The sequence below is a fragment of the Crocuta crocuta genome, unplaced genomic scaffold, assembly GCF_008692635.1.
Source record: "Crocuta crocuta isolate KB4526 unplaced genomic scaffold, BGI_CrCroc_1.0 scaffold179, whole genome shotgun sequence".
NCBI lineage: Eukaryota > Metazoa > Chordata > Mammalia > Carnivora > Hyaenidae > Crocuta > Crocuta crocuta.
The window spans coordinates 4,673,215-4,691,707 of record NW_027551568.1 but is presented as its reverse complement, the minus strand read 5'-3'; the positions used below and the strand labels follow the sequence as shown (position 1 = coordinate 4,691,707).

The 18,493-nt window shown below is 50.4% G+C and overlaps 1 protein-coding gene across 2 annotated transcripts in view; it reads right to left on the bottom strand.

Moving 5' to 3' along the window:
- JAKMIP1 (janus kinase and microtubule interacting protein 1) overlaps positions 1–18,493 on the bottom strand; it is a 99,708-nt gene that overhangs the window by 49,325 nt on the left and 31,890 nt on the right. The window contains exons 4-6 of one of the 2 annotated variants that reach the window (XM_077750405.1): positions 16,186–16,680; positions 3,507–3,716; positions 2,697–2,816 (exon numbers count right to left, since the gene is read on the bottom strand). In XM_077750405.1, coding sequence (XP_077606531.1) covers positions 2,697–2,816; positions 3,507–3,716; positions 16,186–16,680 — 825 coding nt within the window. The remainder of the gene's footprint in view (positions 1–2,696; positions 2,817–3,506; positions 3,717–16,185; positions 16,681–18,493) is intronic. The other variant, XM_077750406.1, reaches the window with a different exon arrangement.

Below are 18,493 nucleotides of genomic sequence, written 5' to 3'. Positions count from 1 at the left end.
AGAGGTTCAGAGTGGGTGAGAACATAGGTTGTTCAGTGCAGTGGGAACCCAGAATGTGGGGTGCCAGGTGTAGAGGGTGGACACGGCGAGGCCCGGTTTAGGGGGCTGGAGAACTCTATCATTCGGCTTCTGCCCCGGCCCTTGAAGGCTTCGAAGCAGGAGTTCTCAGCAGTCAGGTCTGCCTTCTCGAACACGCTGTGGTAAGCCCTGCCGGGCTGGTTCAACCCTCACCACAACCCGAGGCGGGGCCCCATGCCCACTAAACAGACAGAGAAACCGACGGCAAAGAGGTGGGGCGCCATGCTCGTGGCCACGCAGAAAGTGCTAGAGCCAAGGATCGAGCACAAAACTAACTGCAGATCCCTGATTTTGGTCACCTGGCTATAAAGTTAAGATCAAACAGTCTGGTGGCATCCACTCGAATATAAAATGGACCTCTGAGGGGCGCCCAGGGGACTCAGGCGGTTAAGCACCCAACTCTCGGTTTAGGCTCAGATCACGATCTCATGGTTTCGTGGGTTCGAGACTCGCGTCGGGCTCTGCGTTGGCAGAGCCAAGCCTGCTTGGGATTCTCTCTCTCCCTCTCTGTCTGCCCCCTCCCCACTTGCACTGTCTCTGTCTCTCTCAAAATTAATTAATAAACTTTATGGAAAAAAAAATAGACCTTTGACCCACACATTCCACTTCTGGAAATCCTCACAGGAATAAAGGTCTGAGGGATATAGACAGAAATGTATTTGGGGGGCATTTTATAACAGCAAAGAAACGTGAGTAGCCCAGAGACTCCAGTAGAGGAATGGGTGAATGAACCATGGTTCATCCACACAGTGGGGCGTGAGCCTGAGCCGTGCACGGCCCAAATGAGAGCAGCTGTCTGCACACGCTGATGGCAGCACCGTAACTGATGAATCATGGGGGAAAAGCAAGTTGCAGACAAGGAAAGGTATCCCATTTGTAACGGCAAAGTAACAACTAAAAGTCTCTTGGTGGGTGTCGATATGTTTACATCAGCTTTAAAACCATGTTAAGAAATACCTCAAACTGCTAATAGTAGTTATTTCATGACTTTAAGATCAAAGTGCTGGCTCACTGCTCGATTTTTGCTTTAAACACTTCAGGGTGCTCTGAATTGTTTTGCACAAGATACTTTTTTTTTTCTAATCTTCTCAGTAAACTTTTATCTAGTGCATGAAGGACTTTTTTCAGCTAATGAATATTTAAGTGAAAAGCATACATCTGATATTAGACACATAGTCTGATTAAAGCCGTTTAAAAATATGCCTTTAAAAACACTTGATGGACAGAGTGCCTCAGTGGCTGAGACAGTTAAGCATCTGGCTCTTGATTTCAGTTCAGGTCATGATCTCATGGTTTGTAAGATCGAGCCCTTCTTCAGGCTCTGGGCTGATAGCACAGAGCCTGCTGAGGATTCTCTCTCTCTCCCTCTCTCTGCCTCTCCTTTGCTCTCTCTCACTCTCTCTCAAAATAGATAAATAAAAACATTTGAAAAAAATTTTTTAAATTGCTCAAAGGAAATATATTTATTTCGATCCTGTCAAAATTACGAAAGGTGACACTTATTAACATTGTTCACCTCGCATGTTTTTCAAATACTATATAGATGCGCTGACTTTCAGAATAAAATTTAGAATCAACAGAAATATGACAAGGCATCTGTCAAAAAGCTTATGTACTGACTCCCATGTCATAAAAATCCACTTAGCTGTTTATCCAGCAAATTTACACATATTCAGGAAACTACTCTTTTTACTAGATTTATTTTTTTAAGTTTATTTATTTATTTTGAGAGAACATGATGCACAAGTGGGGGAGGGGCAAAGAAAGAGGAAATGGGTGCCCCGGGGATTTCTTTTTTTAACCCAGAGTCCCTGTTCGTTATCTTTAAAATTAGAAACACAGTGAACTTTTGGGCACCTGGGTGGCTCAGTCGGTTAAGTGTCCAACTTCAGCCCAGGTCATGATCTCACGGTTCATGGGTTCGAGCCCCGAGTCAGGCTCTGTGCTGACAGCTCTGAGCCTGGAGCCTGTTTCAGATTCTGTATCTCCCTCTCTCTCTCTGACCCTCCCCTGCTCGCACTGTCTCTCTCTGTTCCTCAAAAATAATAAAATAAACATTTAAAAATTAAAAAAAAGAAATACGTGAACTTTTATGCAAAGGAAAGTAAACAGAGATGCAAAAAAATAAAAGGGACCCATCACCGCACCACCTAAAACAACCTCCAATATCCGCCAGGACGACGATGCACGTATGTTTCGTAAACTGCTTGTCATTTGATTTTCTGTGGGCAAATAAACGTGATGTCTGCCATCAGTCCTAACGACTGTACACAATTCACTGCACAAATTCTCCGTAATGACTCTGCCCAAGACTTGAGTATCGAACAACTGGGTTTTGTTTTGTTTCGGGTCAGTGTGGGTTGCTAGCGAAAACGGCACCGCCGTGAACATCATCTGCACGCTCCTCACTGCTCTGATGCTGCTCAGGGCAAATCTCTGCAGACAGAACAGGTGTCTTCACTGCGTGTGCATTAGATTTTTGATCAGAAATTAACGGGAAAGAAAGGAAAGGAAACCAGAAGGGCTCTGCACTAACTACGCGCTCAAGGCGGGGTTTCGGCCCCAGGGTGGCTTCCGGGCGCCCTGCAAGGCACCGTCTGTCCCTCGGGGCTGATTACCAGCTCATTCCTCTCGTCTGCCAAGAGGGTATTCCTGTCTTCCAGCTTCCGAATCACCGAGTTCAGCTCAGCAATTTTTAGCTGGAATCGCCGCACGTCCCGCTCATCCATGTGCTGATCCTAAAAGAAAGTCAAGATACGAACGCACTGTGAAGATGCCTCAAGGACTCCACGCACTCCCAGGGGCTTCAGGGGATGTGACCGCGAGCTCCTCCTCCTGAGGCCAGATGCCACCTTGGGAGCCCCTGCAGGCAGGCCACGCGGACAACACCCCAGGCCCTGTGTGCGACCTGCAGGAAGACTTCCTCTCAAAGCGAAAAGAGGTCAAGCCCGCCGGCGGTTCTGAAACAGCTGCACATGGTCTCTGGGGACCTTCACACTCCAGCCCCCGCCCACTGGGCCTCTCTCACTAAGGCTCGTCATGGCCGTGAGAGGACACTCCTCAAGGCGCACTGGGCCGATCTCACTGACCACCGAAATGCCAGAACCTCATATGCTGTCTGCCCAGAGCACGCATGACATTCAAGCATCCGGTGATTGAATGAATGAATGAATGAATGAATGAATGAGTGAGTGAATGAAAGCACGCTGCTTCTGCCTCCTCTGTGCATGTTAAGTACCAAGCCGCTGCCCCCAAGCCCTTTCCTTCTGGCTAAGCTCCTGCTCATGGTGCAGGACTCTGACTTCAAGACGGGGCCCTCTCTGTGCCCTTACTCCACACTCCTCATCTCTCTCTTTTCCACTGGGCTCCAGACCACTCACGGTCAGCTACGAGGCCCCGGGGCTTGCGCCAGTCACCGGTCCCCATACCTGGGCGCCCATGAGCTCTGCCATGTCCCCTATGCCAGGCGGGAGCTCTCTCTTCGGACTACTGTGGTACCGCTCAGCCTCCTTGACCTGGACCAGCTGCTCATCCAAAGCCTCCTTCTGAAGAAGTAGCTTCTGGGTCTGACCAGTCTGTACTCCGAGTTCCTTCTCCAAGGCCAGAATCACACGGTCTTTCCCTCTGATCTCGTCCATCTGCAGAAGAGAAAGAATGAGCAATCAGCCTAGGAGCTCGTGACCAGAGAAACCTCTGGTCTGAGGCCCAGGGGGAAAGGTTAAGGAGGATGAAGGACTGAGGTCAGCCGAACTCCGAAAACTCAGGACACAGAGAGGCCGCTGTCCACAGCCCAGGTCCTGCTCCCCTGAGCACAGAGGAGCAGAGAAATTAGGGGTTCAAGGGCCTACATGGCTAACCAGACACCGCTGAAATGGATCTATGCCCATTTCTCTCTCACGTTAATGAAATATAATAAAATCCTGACCTCTAGGCACCTCCAGTCAAACTCAAGCCCCACGGCTCAGTTTCCACCCAGAGTGGGTGGGTCTTCTCTCCCACTCACCCCCAAGCCTCTCCCGTCTGATCACAGCCCCCACCCTTGCACTGAAATAGCTGTGGCTATGGCCTTCAATGCTCCCCTGGCCCCCAGACCCACAGGACAACTTTCCGTCCTCCAACCTCACCGACATGTGACCCAGCCGCCCGTTCCCTGCGCTCTCCTGGCCCTCCCGGCCTTCCCGCCCTCTGCCATGACTTCCTGGTTTCTGTCCTTACAGACTCACCTTGCCCTGGCCACCATTAAAGTCTGGACTTTGCAAGGCTTGGCCCTCTTCCTTCCCCCAGGCAGCCGCGTCCTCACCCGTGACATGAACCCCCCCATATGCAGCTGACACCCCAAAGTACTCCCCAGGCTCTGACTTCTCTCAGAGCCCCGGAATCATAGAGCCAACTGATTATTTGACATCTCCGCCAGGGATTCTAAAGGACCTCAGCCTCTCCACTTGCGACCCTCAAAGTAACCCCCGCTCACCCCGGCCCCCTCTTGTCCAGCATTCCCTAGAGGGAACCAAGCAGAGAGCAGCTTACAGAGAAGAGAAAGCTTTGGCCCCAGGCCATACCCTTCAACTGATTCCAGACACAGAGCCAACAGCTGGGAAACAGCCCCAGTGAGGGTGCGGTGCTGGGGTGCCCCTTGCCACCCCGTGTCCTTGAACCTGACAATGTGAGGTTATTTGGAAATAGGGTTGCTGCAGATAGAGTTAGTTAGGAGGAGGCCGCACTGGAGTAAGGTAACTGTGTCCTCAGAAGAGGCCCACGGATGCACAGGGAGAAGGCCGGGTGGAGATGGAGACAGAGACTGGCGTGATGGACCCAGAAGCCTGGGGACATCACAGACTGCTGCAGCCACCAGCAGCTGGAAGAAGCAAGGACGGCTCCTTTCCAGAACCTTCAGAGAGCACAGCCCTGGGACACCTTGATCTCAGACTTCCCGCCTCCAAAACTATAAGCCAGTAAAGCTCTGTTGCTTTGGCAACCCAGCGTGTGGTCCTTCATTACAGCAGCGCTGGGAAATGCAGACAGGCTTTGGAAGTCGCGGCCACAAGTCCAGCATCACCAGGAGCCCCAGGAGTTGGGAGAGGCCGGAAGGAGCCCCTCCCCGGAGCCTCCGGGGGGCACAGCCCTACTGGCACCTTGATTCCTGACTCCTGGCCTCCGGACTGTGCGGAAATACCTTTCCGTCGTCTTAAGCCACTGAGTTTGTGGCCATTCATTAAGAAAGCCACAACAAACAAAGATACTCAGTGTGAGAAATTAAAGCTGACTTGTGATCTGCACCTCAAATCCAGACACAGACCATCACAGCGGAGAATAGTGGTTAAGAGCCCTGTTCTGGCGGCAGACGAAAGCTAATTCAAATGCCCTCCCCCACGCTGCGTGACCTCCTGATGCCCAGCCTAGGCAGGGCCACCTGTCAGACCCAGCCGCAGCCTCCGTAAAGTGGGGGACACGGAGACCTCTTAGAACCTCCCCTGTCCAGTTGTGGAGACTTAGATTTTAGTGCAGACCCTGGCATATTATAAGCTGTGCTCAGTGTTGGTTCTGCCATTAAGCCACGTTAGCTCTTGGTGATGGTGAACATACTGAAAGAGCAGATCATTAAAAACTGATAAAACAGAATTGAGATTATAGAAGGGGGAAATGGTACCCTCAAAATACCGGGAGGTGTTTAAGCAAAGTCCTACAGTTCTGAAAAACTCTTTGGCACCTTTTCTTTTACAGCAAAAAGTGTTCTCCCCTCCCTCCGCATCCCCAACCCCACAGGACAATCTCCTGGGACTCCAGCCAGGGACCTGTCTGCCTGGCATAGGTCTCCCAAAGCCGGGGCAGAACGTGCCCACTGCGCCCCCTGGTGGTGATCCACCAGCAGCTCCCCACCTCGCCCTAACCCCAGGGAGGAGCACCTCCTGGCTGTGGGGAAGAATCCTAAAGGAGGCAGAAACTGTTGCCACTGCCAATGACAGTCCGGAAGCAGCAAGTATGCGAAAGAAGTTCATTAATTTAAACCACACAGGTGCTTTCATTAATTCAACAAATACTGAGACAAGCGCCATCAATGGGTCCTGGGAAACCTCTGTGAACAAAATAGGCTAGAGTCCCTGCCCTCAAAGCTCCCATGCTAGAGGGGAGGAAATCAATAAACATAATAAACAAGTCAACACTGCAGTGGCTGAGAGAGTGCTTAGCATGAGCAGGAAAAAATGAAGTGCGGGAATCAGCAGGGCCAGTTGGGGATATGGTGCAAGGGGTGGGGTCCCCTCGGCATCTGAGCCACACAACTTCTTGCTTTGCACGGGAGCCCAGAAATGGAGCCCCACCCCCACCCCCATGCATTACACTAGCTCCTCGCACAGAAAACAGCAGCGCTGCAAGCAAAACACCTCTGGAATCCCAAATTCTGCACCTTAGGGAAGTGCCAATTCCCCCAGTTACTCTTGTAAATGAGCAGAGGGCTTACACCCATCACCGTGGGAAAGGTTTCTAGAAAACCATTTCCACTAGCAGACATGACATCCAGGAATGATCGGACAATGCAGAATGTATTCTGGGATCAGCATCTGCCAGGCTGTTGTATTTCCCCAGCCAGAGTCCTGAGGCCCCCCCCGCCCCGGGGTAGGAGACACGCCAAGTTCACACAGCTAAAGGCAAGCACTCCATTCGTTGACTTTATGTCTCCCTTCCAGGCTGAGCTCTCGGCAACCCTGTCCCCTTCCCCCAGGATGCTGACAAAGCCATGAATCTCTCACATTGAGATTCCCGGACCTGCATCACCTGGGTGTGCAGACATTCGCTCTCCCAGCGCCTGGTCTCAGCATACGTTATAGGAGGGGGGTGGGGCTGAAATCATTCCAGTTCCCAGGGCAGGCCCCGATTGGCTCACTCCAGCCACATATCCCGCCCCCTCACAGTCATTGGCTCGGGGATGGATACGTGACCCAATCAGAGCCAACAGCCCGAAGACAACATAGCTAGGACCCTTCTGTTGCTCCTTAGGAGCTAAAGAGGAGACTCGCTTTCCCTGAGCTGTGTGTGTGTGTGCGGATGGGGGGGTTCGGCACAGCGGTGCCACCTCACCGGCACCGTGTGAGACCCCAGAGGCTGAGAACGACACAGGATGAGGCAGAGCAGAGCCTGAGAAACCTGGGGCCTGGGGGCCTGAGTGTCTCTGGAGCTGGGCCTGAAGCCCCTCCTCCTATGTTAGTTACTAATGCCGACAGATTACGGTTCAAGCTGGATTGAGGTGGAATTTCTGTCACCTGTAACCAAAAGACCCTGACACAGAGTTAGGCAAAGCACACAGACTGGGTGGTGGCTGTTACTTCCTTCTTACGTGCCACTGTGAGCTCGGTACCACAGCTGTACTCACAAGACACGCTCTGCCTTCAGAAGACCCTCACAGGAGACAGTACCCACCCCGTTTTACCGTCAGGTGAGGCCCAGAGAGATGCATGTGCCCAAGCGCAGGTGGGCAGCAGAACCACGATGCCAACTCGGGTCAGCCTCTGCCAGGCCCTCGCTATCCCACGTGCCCCACAGCGCAGAATCCAACCACTCTGCCACAGTCACATCCACCAAGACATTCGTCCCAGCGAGAACCTTCGTGCCCAGCAGCGTGCAAATAACTGTGAGCTCCACTTCACGCCAAAGACTGGGGCACAAAGAATGAAGCGGGGACCGCTTCACCCCAACACCTGTTCTCACTCTCCTCCTGGGTACCTGTAGTCAATGTTCACCCACTCTCATGTCCACCCTAAAAGCCAGAATGGGATCTTATTTGGAAACTGGGTCTCCGCAGATATGATTAGGATGGAAGTTAAGATGAGGGCACACCAGATCAGGGTGGGCCCTGGATCCACTACCGGCATCCTTGCAAGAAGGGGACCAGACACAGACACACAGGAGAGGACAGGCCATGTGGTGGCAGAGCCTGGATTGGCGCGACCACAGGCCGAAGGACTCCAAGGATTCCTGGCCACCACCAGAAGCTGGACAGGGCAAGAAAGATTCTTCCCTGCAAGCTGCCGGGGAAGTGGGTCCCGCTGACCTTGATCTCAGACTTCCAGCCTCCAAAACTGTGAGGGGATAAAGAAATTCCTGTCGGGAGCCACCGAGTTTGCAGTCACTTGTTACGGCAGCCCCGGAAAATTGGCAGAGTACCAGACCGGGGTTTATTAAACTGCAGTGCACTCGGTAAAGGGCCTACCGAGTAGGCCCCCCTGCAGGTAGGCCCCCCTGCAGCTCGATGAGGCTGCGTGAGTACGTGCTGGCCAAGGCGGTGGGCGTGGAAGCATATGGAAGTTCCAAAAAGGAAAGTGTTCTTCAGTGAAGACCACGCCCTTCTTCATTGGCCCTCCTACTGCCAACCTGGGATGAAGATGCGATGGCTGGCACTCAACAGGGATGAGGGCCCATGAGGACGGGGACCACATCCCAAAGTCCATTCTGAGGAGAAAGCTGGGAGGTACCCGTGTCCCTCACTACTCTGGGGAGCCCTGTGGCAGCCCTTTTCGGACTTCATACATGAGAGAGACAGAGAAAGAGTGTGAGCAGGGGAGGGGCAGAGAGAGAGGGAGACACAGAATCTGAAACAGGCTCCAGGCTCCGAGCTGTCAGCACAGAGCCCGATGCGGGAGACATGAACCACGAGATCATGACCTGAGCCAAAGTCAGACACTTAACTGACTGAGCCACCCAGGTGCCCCCTCTGCTTTGTTTTTCTTAAGATGCCTGTTAAATGGATAAGCAGGCGTCCACAGACATACCTGCATTTCCAGTCCAATCCAGCCAACCAAGAAATGAAGCACAAGCCACCTTCCAAACACAGCNGGGAGAAACGGACGCTTGTTCTCTGCCCTCGATTCTCCAAGTGGGGCATTTGCTGTGAAAACCACATACACACCAGGAATACCTGAATTGAGGATATCCCTCCTTGGTGCCGAAACGGAAGCAGACAACAAGTCCTTTGGTACCTTTTAAATGACGCTCAAGCAGTCCCTTATGCAAATATTTGTTTCTTCCCCCGTTTTATGGACTTTAAATGTAAATTTCTCGTGCCAGGGAGGGACACATTTATGGGTCTCTTGGTACAGAAAGGATAAGACACCATCAGGTGCTGTCATTCACTTTATTCTCACAACCCCAGGGCAATTATTCCCATTTTGCAGATGAGGCACCACAGGTTCAGAGGAGGGAAGCAGCCTCATTGGGGTCACCCAGTAAACGAGACTGAATTCGCACCCAGAGCAGACTTTCCCCCAAGGCTACTCCCCCCCCATGTGATAACACCCCTCCCTTCCAACTCCCACAAAGAGGAAAAAGAGGAGCTCTCATGCCTAAGCTAGTGCGGCAGCTCAGGTTAATAAATACCCCACTTCTCCTTACTGCTGAATAGCAGTGCATCATATGAATATACCGCATTTTGGGGCACCCAGGTGGCTCAGTCAGTTAAGCGTCCGACTTCGGCTCAGGTCATGATCTCACAGTCCGTGACATCGAGCCCCGCATCGGGCTCTGTGCTGACAGCTCAGAGCCCGGAGCCTCCTTCAGATTGTGTCTCCTTCTCTCTCTGGCCCTCCCCTGCTCACTCTCTGTCTCTCCCTCTCTCAAAAATAAACATTAAAAAATTTTTTGAATATACCACATTTTATCCATTTCCCAGTCGATGGACATGTGGATTGCTTCCATGCTTTTACTATGAACAGTGCTGTGGTGAGCTTGCATCAGTCTTATATAAACCTTTCTTCATCTCCCTCGGGTATACCGCTGGGGGTGGAGGTGCTGGGGGAGCAGGCAAATTGATGTTTAAGAAACTACCGAATTATTTTTCCAGAGTGGTCATGGCAGTTTACAGTCCCAGTAGCAGCATCTGAGAGTTCCCACCGCTTTCCATCCTCCCTAGTGTTTGTTCTGTTTATTTTTTTAATGTTTATTTTTTTGAGAGAGAGACAGAGTACAAGTGGGGGAGGGGCAGAGAGAGAAGGAGACACAGAATCTGAAGCAGCTCCAGGCTCCGAGCTGTCGCCACAGAGCCCGACGCGGGGCTCGAACCCACAGACTGTGAAATCATGACCTGAGCCAAAGTTGGATGCTTAACCGATGGAGCCCCTCAGGTGCCCTTCTGTATTTTTTTTTTTAATTGCATCCATTCTAGTGGGTGTGAAGCTGTATCTAGTTATAATTTTAATGTGTGTTTCCCTGATGATCAGTGAGGTTGGACACCTTTTCAGATGTTTATCTGTCATTTAAGTATATTTTCCCTTTTTGAAGTACTCTTTCAAAGCTTTGCCCCTTTTAACTATTTTTCTTCTTGCTTCATGGTTGTTTGTATAATCTGAACAAAAGCTGTTTACGTACACATATTGAAATGATCTTCTCTCGATCTGTACTGTGACTCGTCTTTGATGGGTGCCTTTGGATGAACAAAATTTCTTTCTTAAAATGTTCAGAGTTCAACCTTCTCTGAATAGCGCATTTATATGAATAGTGTATTTGTGTCTTCTCTGAGAAATATTCACCTGCCCCAAGATCATGAAGATATTGCTCCATGTTACCCTAACCATTTCACTGGTTTACTTTCTAACATCCAGGTCTAGGGTCCACCTTGAATTAATCTTTATGGATGAACGAATGGCACGATGCAAGGATCATTGCTCCTGTTTCACAAATGTCCAACTTTGTCAATGCTCTTTATTGAAAGACCATCCTTTTCTTACTAGACTATGATGTTACCTGTTTCCTAAACCAGGTCTGTCTGGGGATTCTCCTGTTTCAGTGATTTATCCACGTATCCTTCAGCTGGTCTTGATAGTAAGCTTTGTTACATGATAGTATGACATTTCCTGGGCTTTTTTGTCTTCAAAACTGTGACTCCAGGTCCTTTAATTTTTTTTTATTTTTTTAATGCTTCTTATTTATTTCTGAGAGAGAGAGCGCGTGAGGAGGGGAGGATCAGAGGAGAGAGGGAGATACAGAATCTGTAGCAGGCTCTAGGCTCTGAGCTAGCCATCAGCACAGAGCCTGATGTGGGGCTCAAACCCACAAACTGTGTGATCATGACCTGAGCCGAAGCTGGTCACTTAACTGACTGAGCCACCCAGACACCCCAAATTTTTAATCATGTTTAGAATCCACTTGCCAATGTCTACAAAAAAAAAAAAAATCTGCTGGGGTATAGGGATTGCCCTGAATCTATAGATCAATTATGGGAGAGCTGATATTCGTACAATGAAAATGGCTTCTCCCTACATTTCTTTCGGTCTCCTTTGTTTTGTTTTGTTTTGTTTTTTTTCTTAGCAATGTTTTGAAACTTTCAGCATGTTGAAGCTTACACAACTTTCATCAGACCTTATTCTTAGGTCTTGGTACTCTGTTATAAATGGTCTTTTGTAAAGCTCCATTCTCCCATTACCCATTGCTAATATGTAGAAACACAGTTTATTTTTGCATATTTACTTTCTATTTAGAGGCTTTGATAAACTCACTTACTACTTCTAATAGTTTGTAGACTCTGTTGGATTTTCTACGTCACAATCACAGCATCTGCAAATAATGGCGGCTTCCCCTTTTTTTCCAATCTTTAAACCTTTTCTTTTTATTTCTTAGATTTGAGGTCCTAACCAGTGCAATGTTGAACAGAAGTGGTGATAGTGGATGTCTTGTTCTGTCCTTGAATTCAGTGGGAGATGTTCAATATTTTATCACTGTATATGTTGTTAGATTTTTTTTTTTAATGTTTTACTTATTTTTGAGAGAGAGAGACAGCATGAACAGCGGAGGGTCAGAGAGAGAGGGAGACACAGAATCCGAAGCAGGCTCCAGGCTCTGAGCTAGCTGTTAGCACAGAGCCCGACATGGGGCTCGAACCCACGAACCGTGAGATCACGACCTGAGCCGAAGTTGGACGTTTAACCAACTGAGCCACCCAGGCGCCCCTGTTGTTAGATTTTTTAATAGAACCCTCTACCAGATTTGAGAAATTCTATTCTATTCCTAGTTTGCTGAGAGTATATACTGTGAAGTATAAATGTATGAAAGTATATGGGGCGCCTGGGTGGTTTAGGCAGTTAAGGGTCTGACTTCGGCTAAGGTCATGATCTCACAGTTCGTGGGTTTGAGCCCCACGTCAGGCTCTGTACTGACAGCTTAGAGCCTGGAGTCTGCTTTGAATTCTGTGACTCCCTCTCTCTCTCTGCCCCTCCCTGCTCATGCTTCCCTCTCTCTCAAAAAAATAAAAAATTAAAAAAATGTTTTTTAATGTACGAAAGTATAAAAGCATAAAAGTATTAAATGTTTTTACTGTATCTATTAAGATGATCATATGGGCTTTTTTCTCCTTTATTCTATTTCTAGCAGTGAATTATATTCACTGATTTTTTAATATTAAACCAATCTTTGTATTCCTAGAATAAACCCCACTTGATCATAGTTTATTAGCCCTATGTATGTTGCCAGATTTTATTTGTTAATGTTTAATTTAGTACTCTTGTGTCTATGTTTATAAAAGATTATTTAAATTTTTTCTTTTGTTGTATGTCATTGGTTTTGGGGTCAGTTATGCTGGCTTCATAAAATGAATTAGAATATGTTCCCTATTTCTCTTTTCTGGAAGAGTCTGTAATTAGTTTTATTTCTTCATTAAATACTTAAAGAAGTTACCTGTGAAGCCTCAGGGCTTGGGATTTTCATTGTGGGAAAACTATTAATTACATATTTAATTTCTTTAACAGCTGCAGGACTACTCACATTTTCTATTTCTTATAGTGTCAGTTTGGCTAAGTTGTACTTGTTCAAGGAAATTGCCCATTTCATCCAAATTTGAAGTTCACTGGCATATGCTGTTCAGAAAGTACTTGTACTGTCTCTTTAATTTCTGTAGGGGCTGTGGTAGTGCCCCTTTTACATTCTGTGCACTGGGGACTTGTCTCTGTCCTTTCATCAGTATTCCTCAGGGCTTATCAGTTTACCTACTCCAATTAACTTCTGATGTGTTGATTTTCCTTATTGATTTAATTCAGTGATTCCTGCTCTTTAAGCCCCTCAATTCCGCTTTCTCAGAGATTAATTTGCTGTTCTTTTTCTTTGTTCTCAAGATGGAAGCTTAGATGTTTGATTTTCAGCATTTCTTCCTTTTTGTCTAAAATCTGTTTTACTCGAAGGAGCACAATTTTTTAAAGAAAGAGGTGTAGGTCCCCTTGAAGAGAACAGTATGTGCAGCTGCTGAAATACAGTATTTTGTCAGCATACCTCCAGCTGGTTAACTGTAGGTTTAAATCTTGCATGTCTTTGTTCATCTATTATCTATGTGTTTATATCATTTGCTGAGACTGAGACTTATTCTCCAACTACCCCTGTGGATTTGTTTCTCCTTTTAGTTTTGATGCTTTTCTTTTGCATATTTGGAAGTTTTTTTTATTAAATACTGTTACAGATGGCCCCCTTTATTATTAAGAAGTGTACCCAGGGCACCTGGGTGCCTCAGCTGGTTAAGCCTCTGACTCTTGGTTTTGGCTCAGGTCATGATCTGGTTTCATGAGCTTGAGCCCCAGGCTGGGCTCTGCACTGGCAGCATGGAGCCTGCTTGGGATTCTTTCTCTCCCTTTCTCTCTGCCCCTCTCCCACTCAAGCTGTCTCTGTGTCTCTCAAAATAAATAAACTTAAAAAAAATTTTTTTAACTAAAAAAAGGCATCTTCTACTTGTCTTTAGTATTACTTCTTGCCTTAAAGTCTTCAACATGAATACAGACCAGCTTTCTGGTGGTTAGTGTTTGAGCATTGTATTTATATCCATCCTGACAACTTTCAGCCTAACTGGGGCTTCACAATCAAGATGTGCCTCTTGTAAATATCATTGCTGTTGACTCTAGCCTGAGAAGCTTAGCTTGCTTGCCTTTTCAGCTTCCTGCAGCACACAAGTTCAAAGTCCGGCGGTCGTCCTGAGGGGCAGACTGGTGGGATGCCTGTTGCAGCCCCTCTGTATCCCCAGATACAGCTCTGGGGGACTCCACTCTGCCTTTCCACCCCGACTTGCTGGCCTTCTGCATCACCCCAAAACACAATGAATACTTTGGGGTGAAAACCAGCCCAGTGTGGGGGCTCCTTAGTTTCCCATCCTTCATGCTGACCGTGAGAGATGGCAAAAAGTCCTGCTCACCCGTCTCAGCCCTGGCGGAGTCTCTTTGCTGGAGGGAAGCCCCATCCCCAGCCTGCTCCCAGGATGCACAAATGTCCCACAGGGAAGAACCTGTCAGCTGGTAACTGACAGCTCTCCTGGGCCAGGTTCTCTCTGCTCCCTTTGAAATTTTAGCTCTTCTAGACCTCAGACCTTCCATAGCCCTCCAGCCTTTAAAAATAGGATTGCTTGTGGGGCGCTTGGGTGCCTCAGTCGGTTAAGCATACGACTCTTGGTTTCAGCTCAGGTCGTGATCTCACAGTTTCATGAGTTCAAGACCCACATCGGGCTCAGCACTGACAGCACAGAGTCTGCTTGGGATCTCCCCTCTCTCTCTCTGCCCCGCCCCCACTTGCACGGTCTCTCTCGCTTGCGCTCAAAATAAATAAACTTAAAAATAAATAATTTTTTAAAAAAAAATTGTTTGAAGTTTACGGCTTTCCCCAGTAGTTGTGACAGAATGGCTGGTCTGTCCCTATGAGCCACATCTCACCTGAAGGTATAAGCATGCTCCGGTTTAGTAATTAAATGAATAAATTAATGCCCGGCATTTTGATAAGCTTCCACGGTCNTTTTTTTTTTTTAACAGCAACTCCGCCCTTACCTATTAATCCCATTTTACATTGTGCTTCTGAGCTGTTCCATGAAGGACCAAGGATCCCACACCTAGCAAGCCGAGTTCTACCTGCCCAAAGTCTCTTCACCACCACTAGGAAGGCAGGGACCTCGCTAGAAGTGCCTAGAACCCTGCCTGGTGCACAGTGGGTCCTCAACCCGCGGCGTTTACTGCACACAGAAAGGAAGGAACGAATGCATGCAAGCCACGGAGGAAAGAAAGGATGCATGAAGGAAAGGATGCTCGCGGGCGGGAAGGAAAGGGTGCATGCACGCACGCCAGCCGGGAGGGGGCGCAGGCAGCACGTACCAGCCTGCGGATGTCGCGTTCGCACTCGCGCTTGATGCGGTGCACCTCGTCCTGGTGCGCCTGGTAGGCGGCGCGCAGGTCGGCCGCCTTGGTCTTGTCGGCCTGCATACAGTTGCTGAGCGCCTCCTCGGCCTGCTTGCGCGAGGCCTTGAGCTCCAGGATTTCCTGCTGCAGCCGCAGGCGCTCGCCGTCGAAGGCCCTGCGCGCCTCGTCGCGCGCCTCGGCCAGGAGCGCCGTCTTGACCTTGTCGGCCGCGCCGTCGCGGAGCACGTTCAGCGTGGCCTGCAGCCGCTGCAGCTCGCCCTCCTTGATCTTGGCGGTGCGCGCCGCCTCCTGCTCGTGCTGCCGGATGAGCACCTCGCGCAGCGCCTGCAGCTCCTTGGTCTTCTCTTCGTGCAGCTTGGCCCTGAGCTCCGAGATGTAAGCCGTGTGCCGCCGCTGCTCCTGCTCGCGCTCCAGCTTGGCCTCCTGCAGCCGCTCGCGCAGTTTGCCCACCTGCAGCCCGCGCGACGGGGACATGGGTCAGGGTCAGAGCGGGGCGACCCCGCCGGACCCAGCCACCACCTCCCCATGCCCGGTGGTGCGGGAGGGCCCTCGGGACCCTCGCTGGGGCCCCATACGCTCGCCACGCCCCCTCCTGCCACCCCCGTGGTCCTGACCCTCAGCAGCGCCACCTACTGTTTTATTTCCTCCTACTTCCTACTATTTTCTTGAGAATTCCTCTGGAGGTGGGTGGGAAAGCATCGGTAGATGCTGGCGAGGACAGTCAGGCCTCTGGCTTCCCTTCCAATTTGGAGATTTATCAGTCCCAAAACACGAGACCCATGGGCAGATATCATCAGTCACCAAAGATAGACACGTTTCATACCAGAAGTACCTTCCGGAGCCCATGTACCGGACTGTGGACACCGGGCACACAGANAGAAAGGATGCATGAAGGAAAGGATGCTCGCGGGCGGGAAGGAAAGGGTGCATGCACGCACGCCAGCCGGGAGGGGGCGCAGGCAGCACGTACCAGCCTGCGGATGTCGCGTTCGCACTCGCGCTTGATGCGGTGCACCTCGTCCTGGTGCGCCTGGTAGGCGGCGCGCAGGTCGGCCGCCTTGGTCTTGTCGGCCTGCATACAGTTGCTGAGCGCCTCCTCGGCCTGCTTGCGCGAGGCCTTGAGCTCCAGGATTTCCTGCTGCAGCCGCAGGCGCTCGCCGTCGAAGGCCCTGCGCGCCTCGTCGCGCGCCTCGGCCAGGAGCGCCGTCTTGACCTTGTCGGCCGCGCCGTCGCGGAGCACGTTCAGCGTGGCCTGCAGCCGCTGCAGCTCGCCCTCCTTGATCTTGGCGGTGCGCGCCGCCTCCTGCTCGTGCTGCCGGATGAGCACCTCGCGCAGCGCCTGCAGCTCCTTGGTCTTCTCTTCGTGCAGCTTGGCCCTGAGCTCCGAGATGTAAGCCGTGTGCCGCCGCTGCTCCTGCTCGCGCTCCAGCTTGGCCTCCTGCAGCCGCTCGCGCAGTTTGCCCACCTGCAGCCCGCGCGACGGGGACATGGGTCAGGGTCAGAGCGGGGCGACCCCGCCGGACCCAGCCACCACCTCCCCATGCCCGGTGGTGCGGGAGGGCCCTCGGGACCCTCGCTGGGGCCCCATACGCTCGCCACGCCCCCTCCTGCCACCCCCGTGGTCCTGACCCTCAGCAGCGCCACCTACTGTTTTATTTCCTCCTACTTCCTACTATTTTCTTGAGAATTCCTCTAGAGGTGGGTGGGAAAGCATCGGTAGATGCTGGCGAGGACAGTCAGGCCTCTGGCTTCCCTTCCAATTTGGAGATTTATCAGTCCCAAAACACGAGACCCATGGGCAGATATCATCAGTCACCAAAGATAGACACGTTTCATACCAGAAGTACCTTCCGGAGCCCATGCACCGGACTGTGGACACCGGGCACACAGAGCAGAGGGGAGGCAGAGGGGAGGCAGAGAGGGGCAGAGGGGAGCAGCCATCCTCATTGACCTGTCCCCTCCGTGGGCTGGGGGCTCCACAGCATCCCCCACGTTAATCCCTAGGGGCCTCAGGAGGAAGGTAACTGCTGCAGGGAGGCAGTGGAGGCTCAGAGATGCCTGTGCGACCTGCCTGAGGGAAGAGGCCACCAGGGGGCAGAGCCAGGCTCACCCGGGGGCACCTGGCCCTCAGACGCCAGGCTGCCAACCCCACCTGAGGGCATCCATCTCATCAGGAAACTTTAAAACACTACTTGTAAAATGTGCCCAGTCAGTATTTTCTTAAAACACTCCAAAATGCTGTATTCGACCCTTTTCAAGTGTCACACAGAAACACACACTCGGCAGGAAACCGTTACAATCCATTTGCTTTCTAGATCACACCAGTCTCCAAAGAATGGAAACCGGTAGTATCTCACGGGGGACACGTGCTGCCTCTGTGGAAGGTGGGACATTTTCCCACTATTTATGGCATACCCACATGTTGCAATTAATGTCAGGTGAGGAGTTTTACAGTGTCCCTTAGTATTGATAAATTCTTAAAACAGCAGAGGAAGAAGCAAAAGCAAGCCTGGCAAATACAGAAAATCAGCATCTCCTTACTACAAATACTCGCGACCACGGAAATAAGACGAGGGACCCATCAGTCCCCCTCCTCCAGGGATGGGATTGGGCGTCTTTTCATAATGGACCAAATGCCAAGAAGCCAGAACTTTACATATTTAACATGCTTGCCCCCAACAAAGGACTAAAATTTGCTTCTGACACTGTCCTTTCCAGGAGACGACACTGTCCTGACCTCTCTGGTTATTCCTGATCAGGATCTGGAGTCAGAAGGATGTGATCAGTCACATCCCTGAGTCCGCACAGATGTGTGATTACGGAGCCTCACGATGGCTAAGGTTACATGTCAACTTTTCAGGGCCACGGCACCAGGTCATTTGGCAAAATGCCAATCTAGACGTGAAAGCATTTTTTAAAAGAAGTGATTCAGGGGTGCCTGGGTGGCTTAGTTGGTTGAGCGTCCGACTTTCGCTTAGGTCATGATCTCACAGTTCGTGGGTTCGAGCCCTGCGTCGGGCTCTGTGCTGACTGCCAGCTCGGAGCCTGGAGCCTGTTTCAGTCTGTGACTCCCTCTCTTCTGACCCTCCCCTGCTCACGCTGTCTCTCTCTCTGTCTCCTAGAAATAAATAAACTTTAAAAAAAATAGAAATAAAAAAATAATAAAAGAAGTGATTCATATTTAAATCAGCAGACCTTGAGTAGAGGAGGCAACCCTTCATAATGTGGGTGGGCCTCACCCAATCAGTTGATGGCCTCAAGTAAAAAAAAAAAAAAGG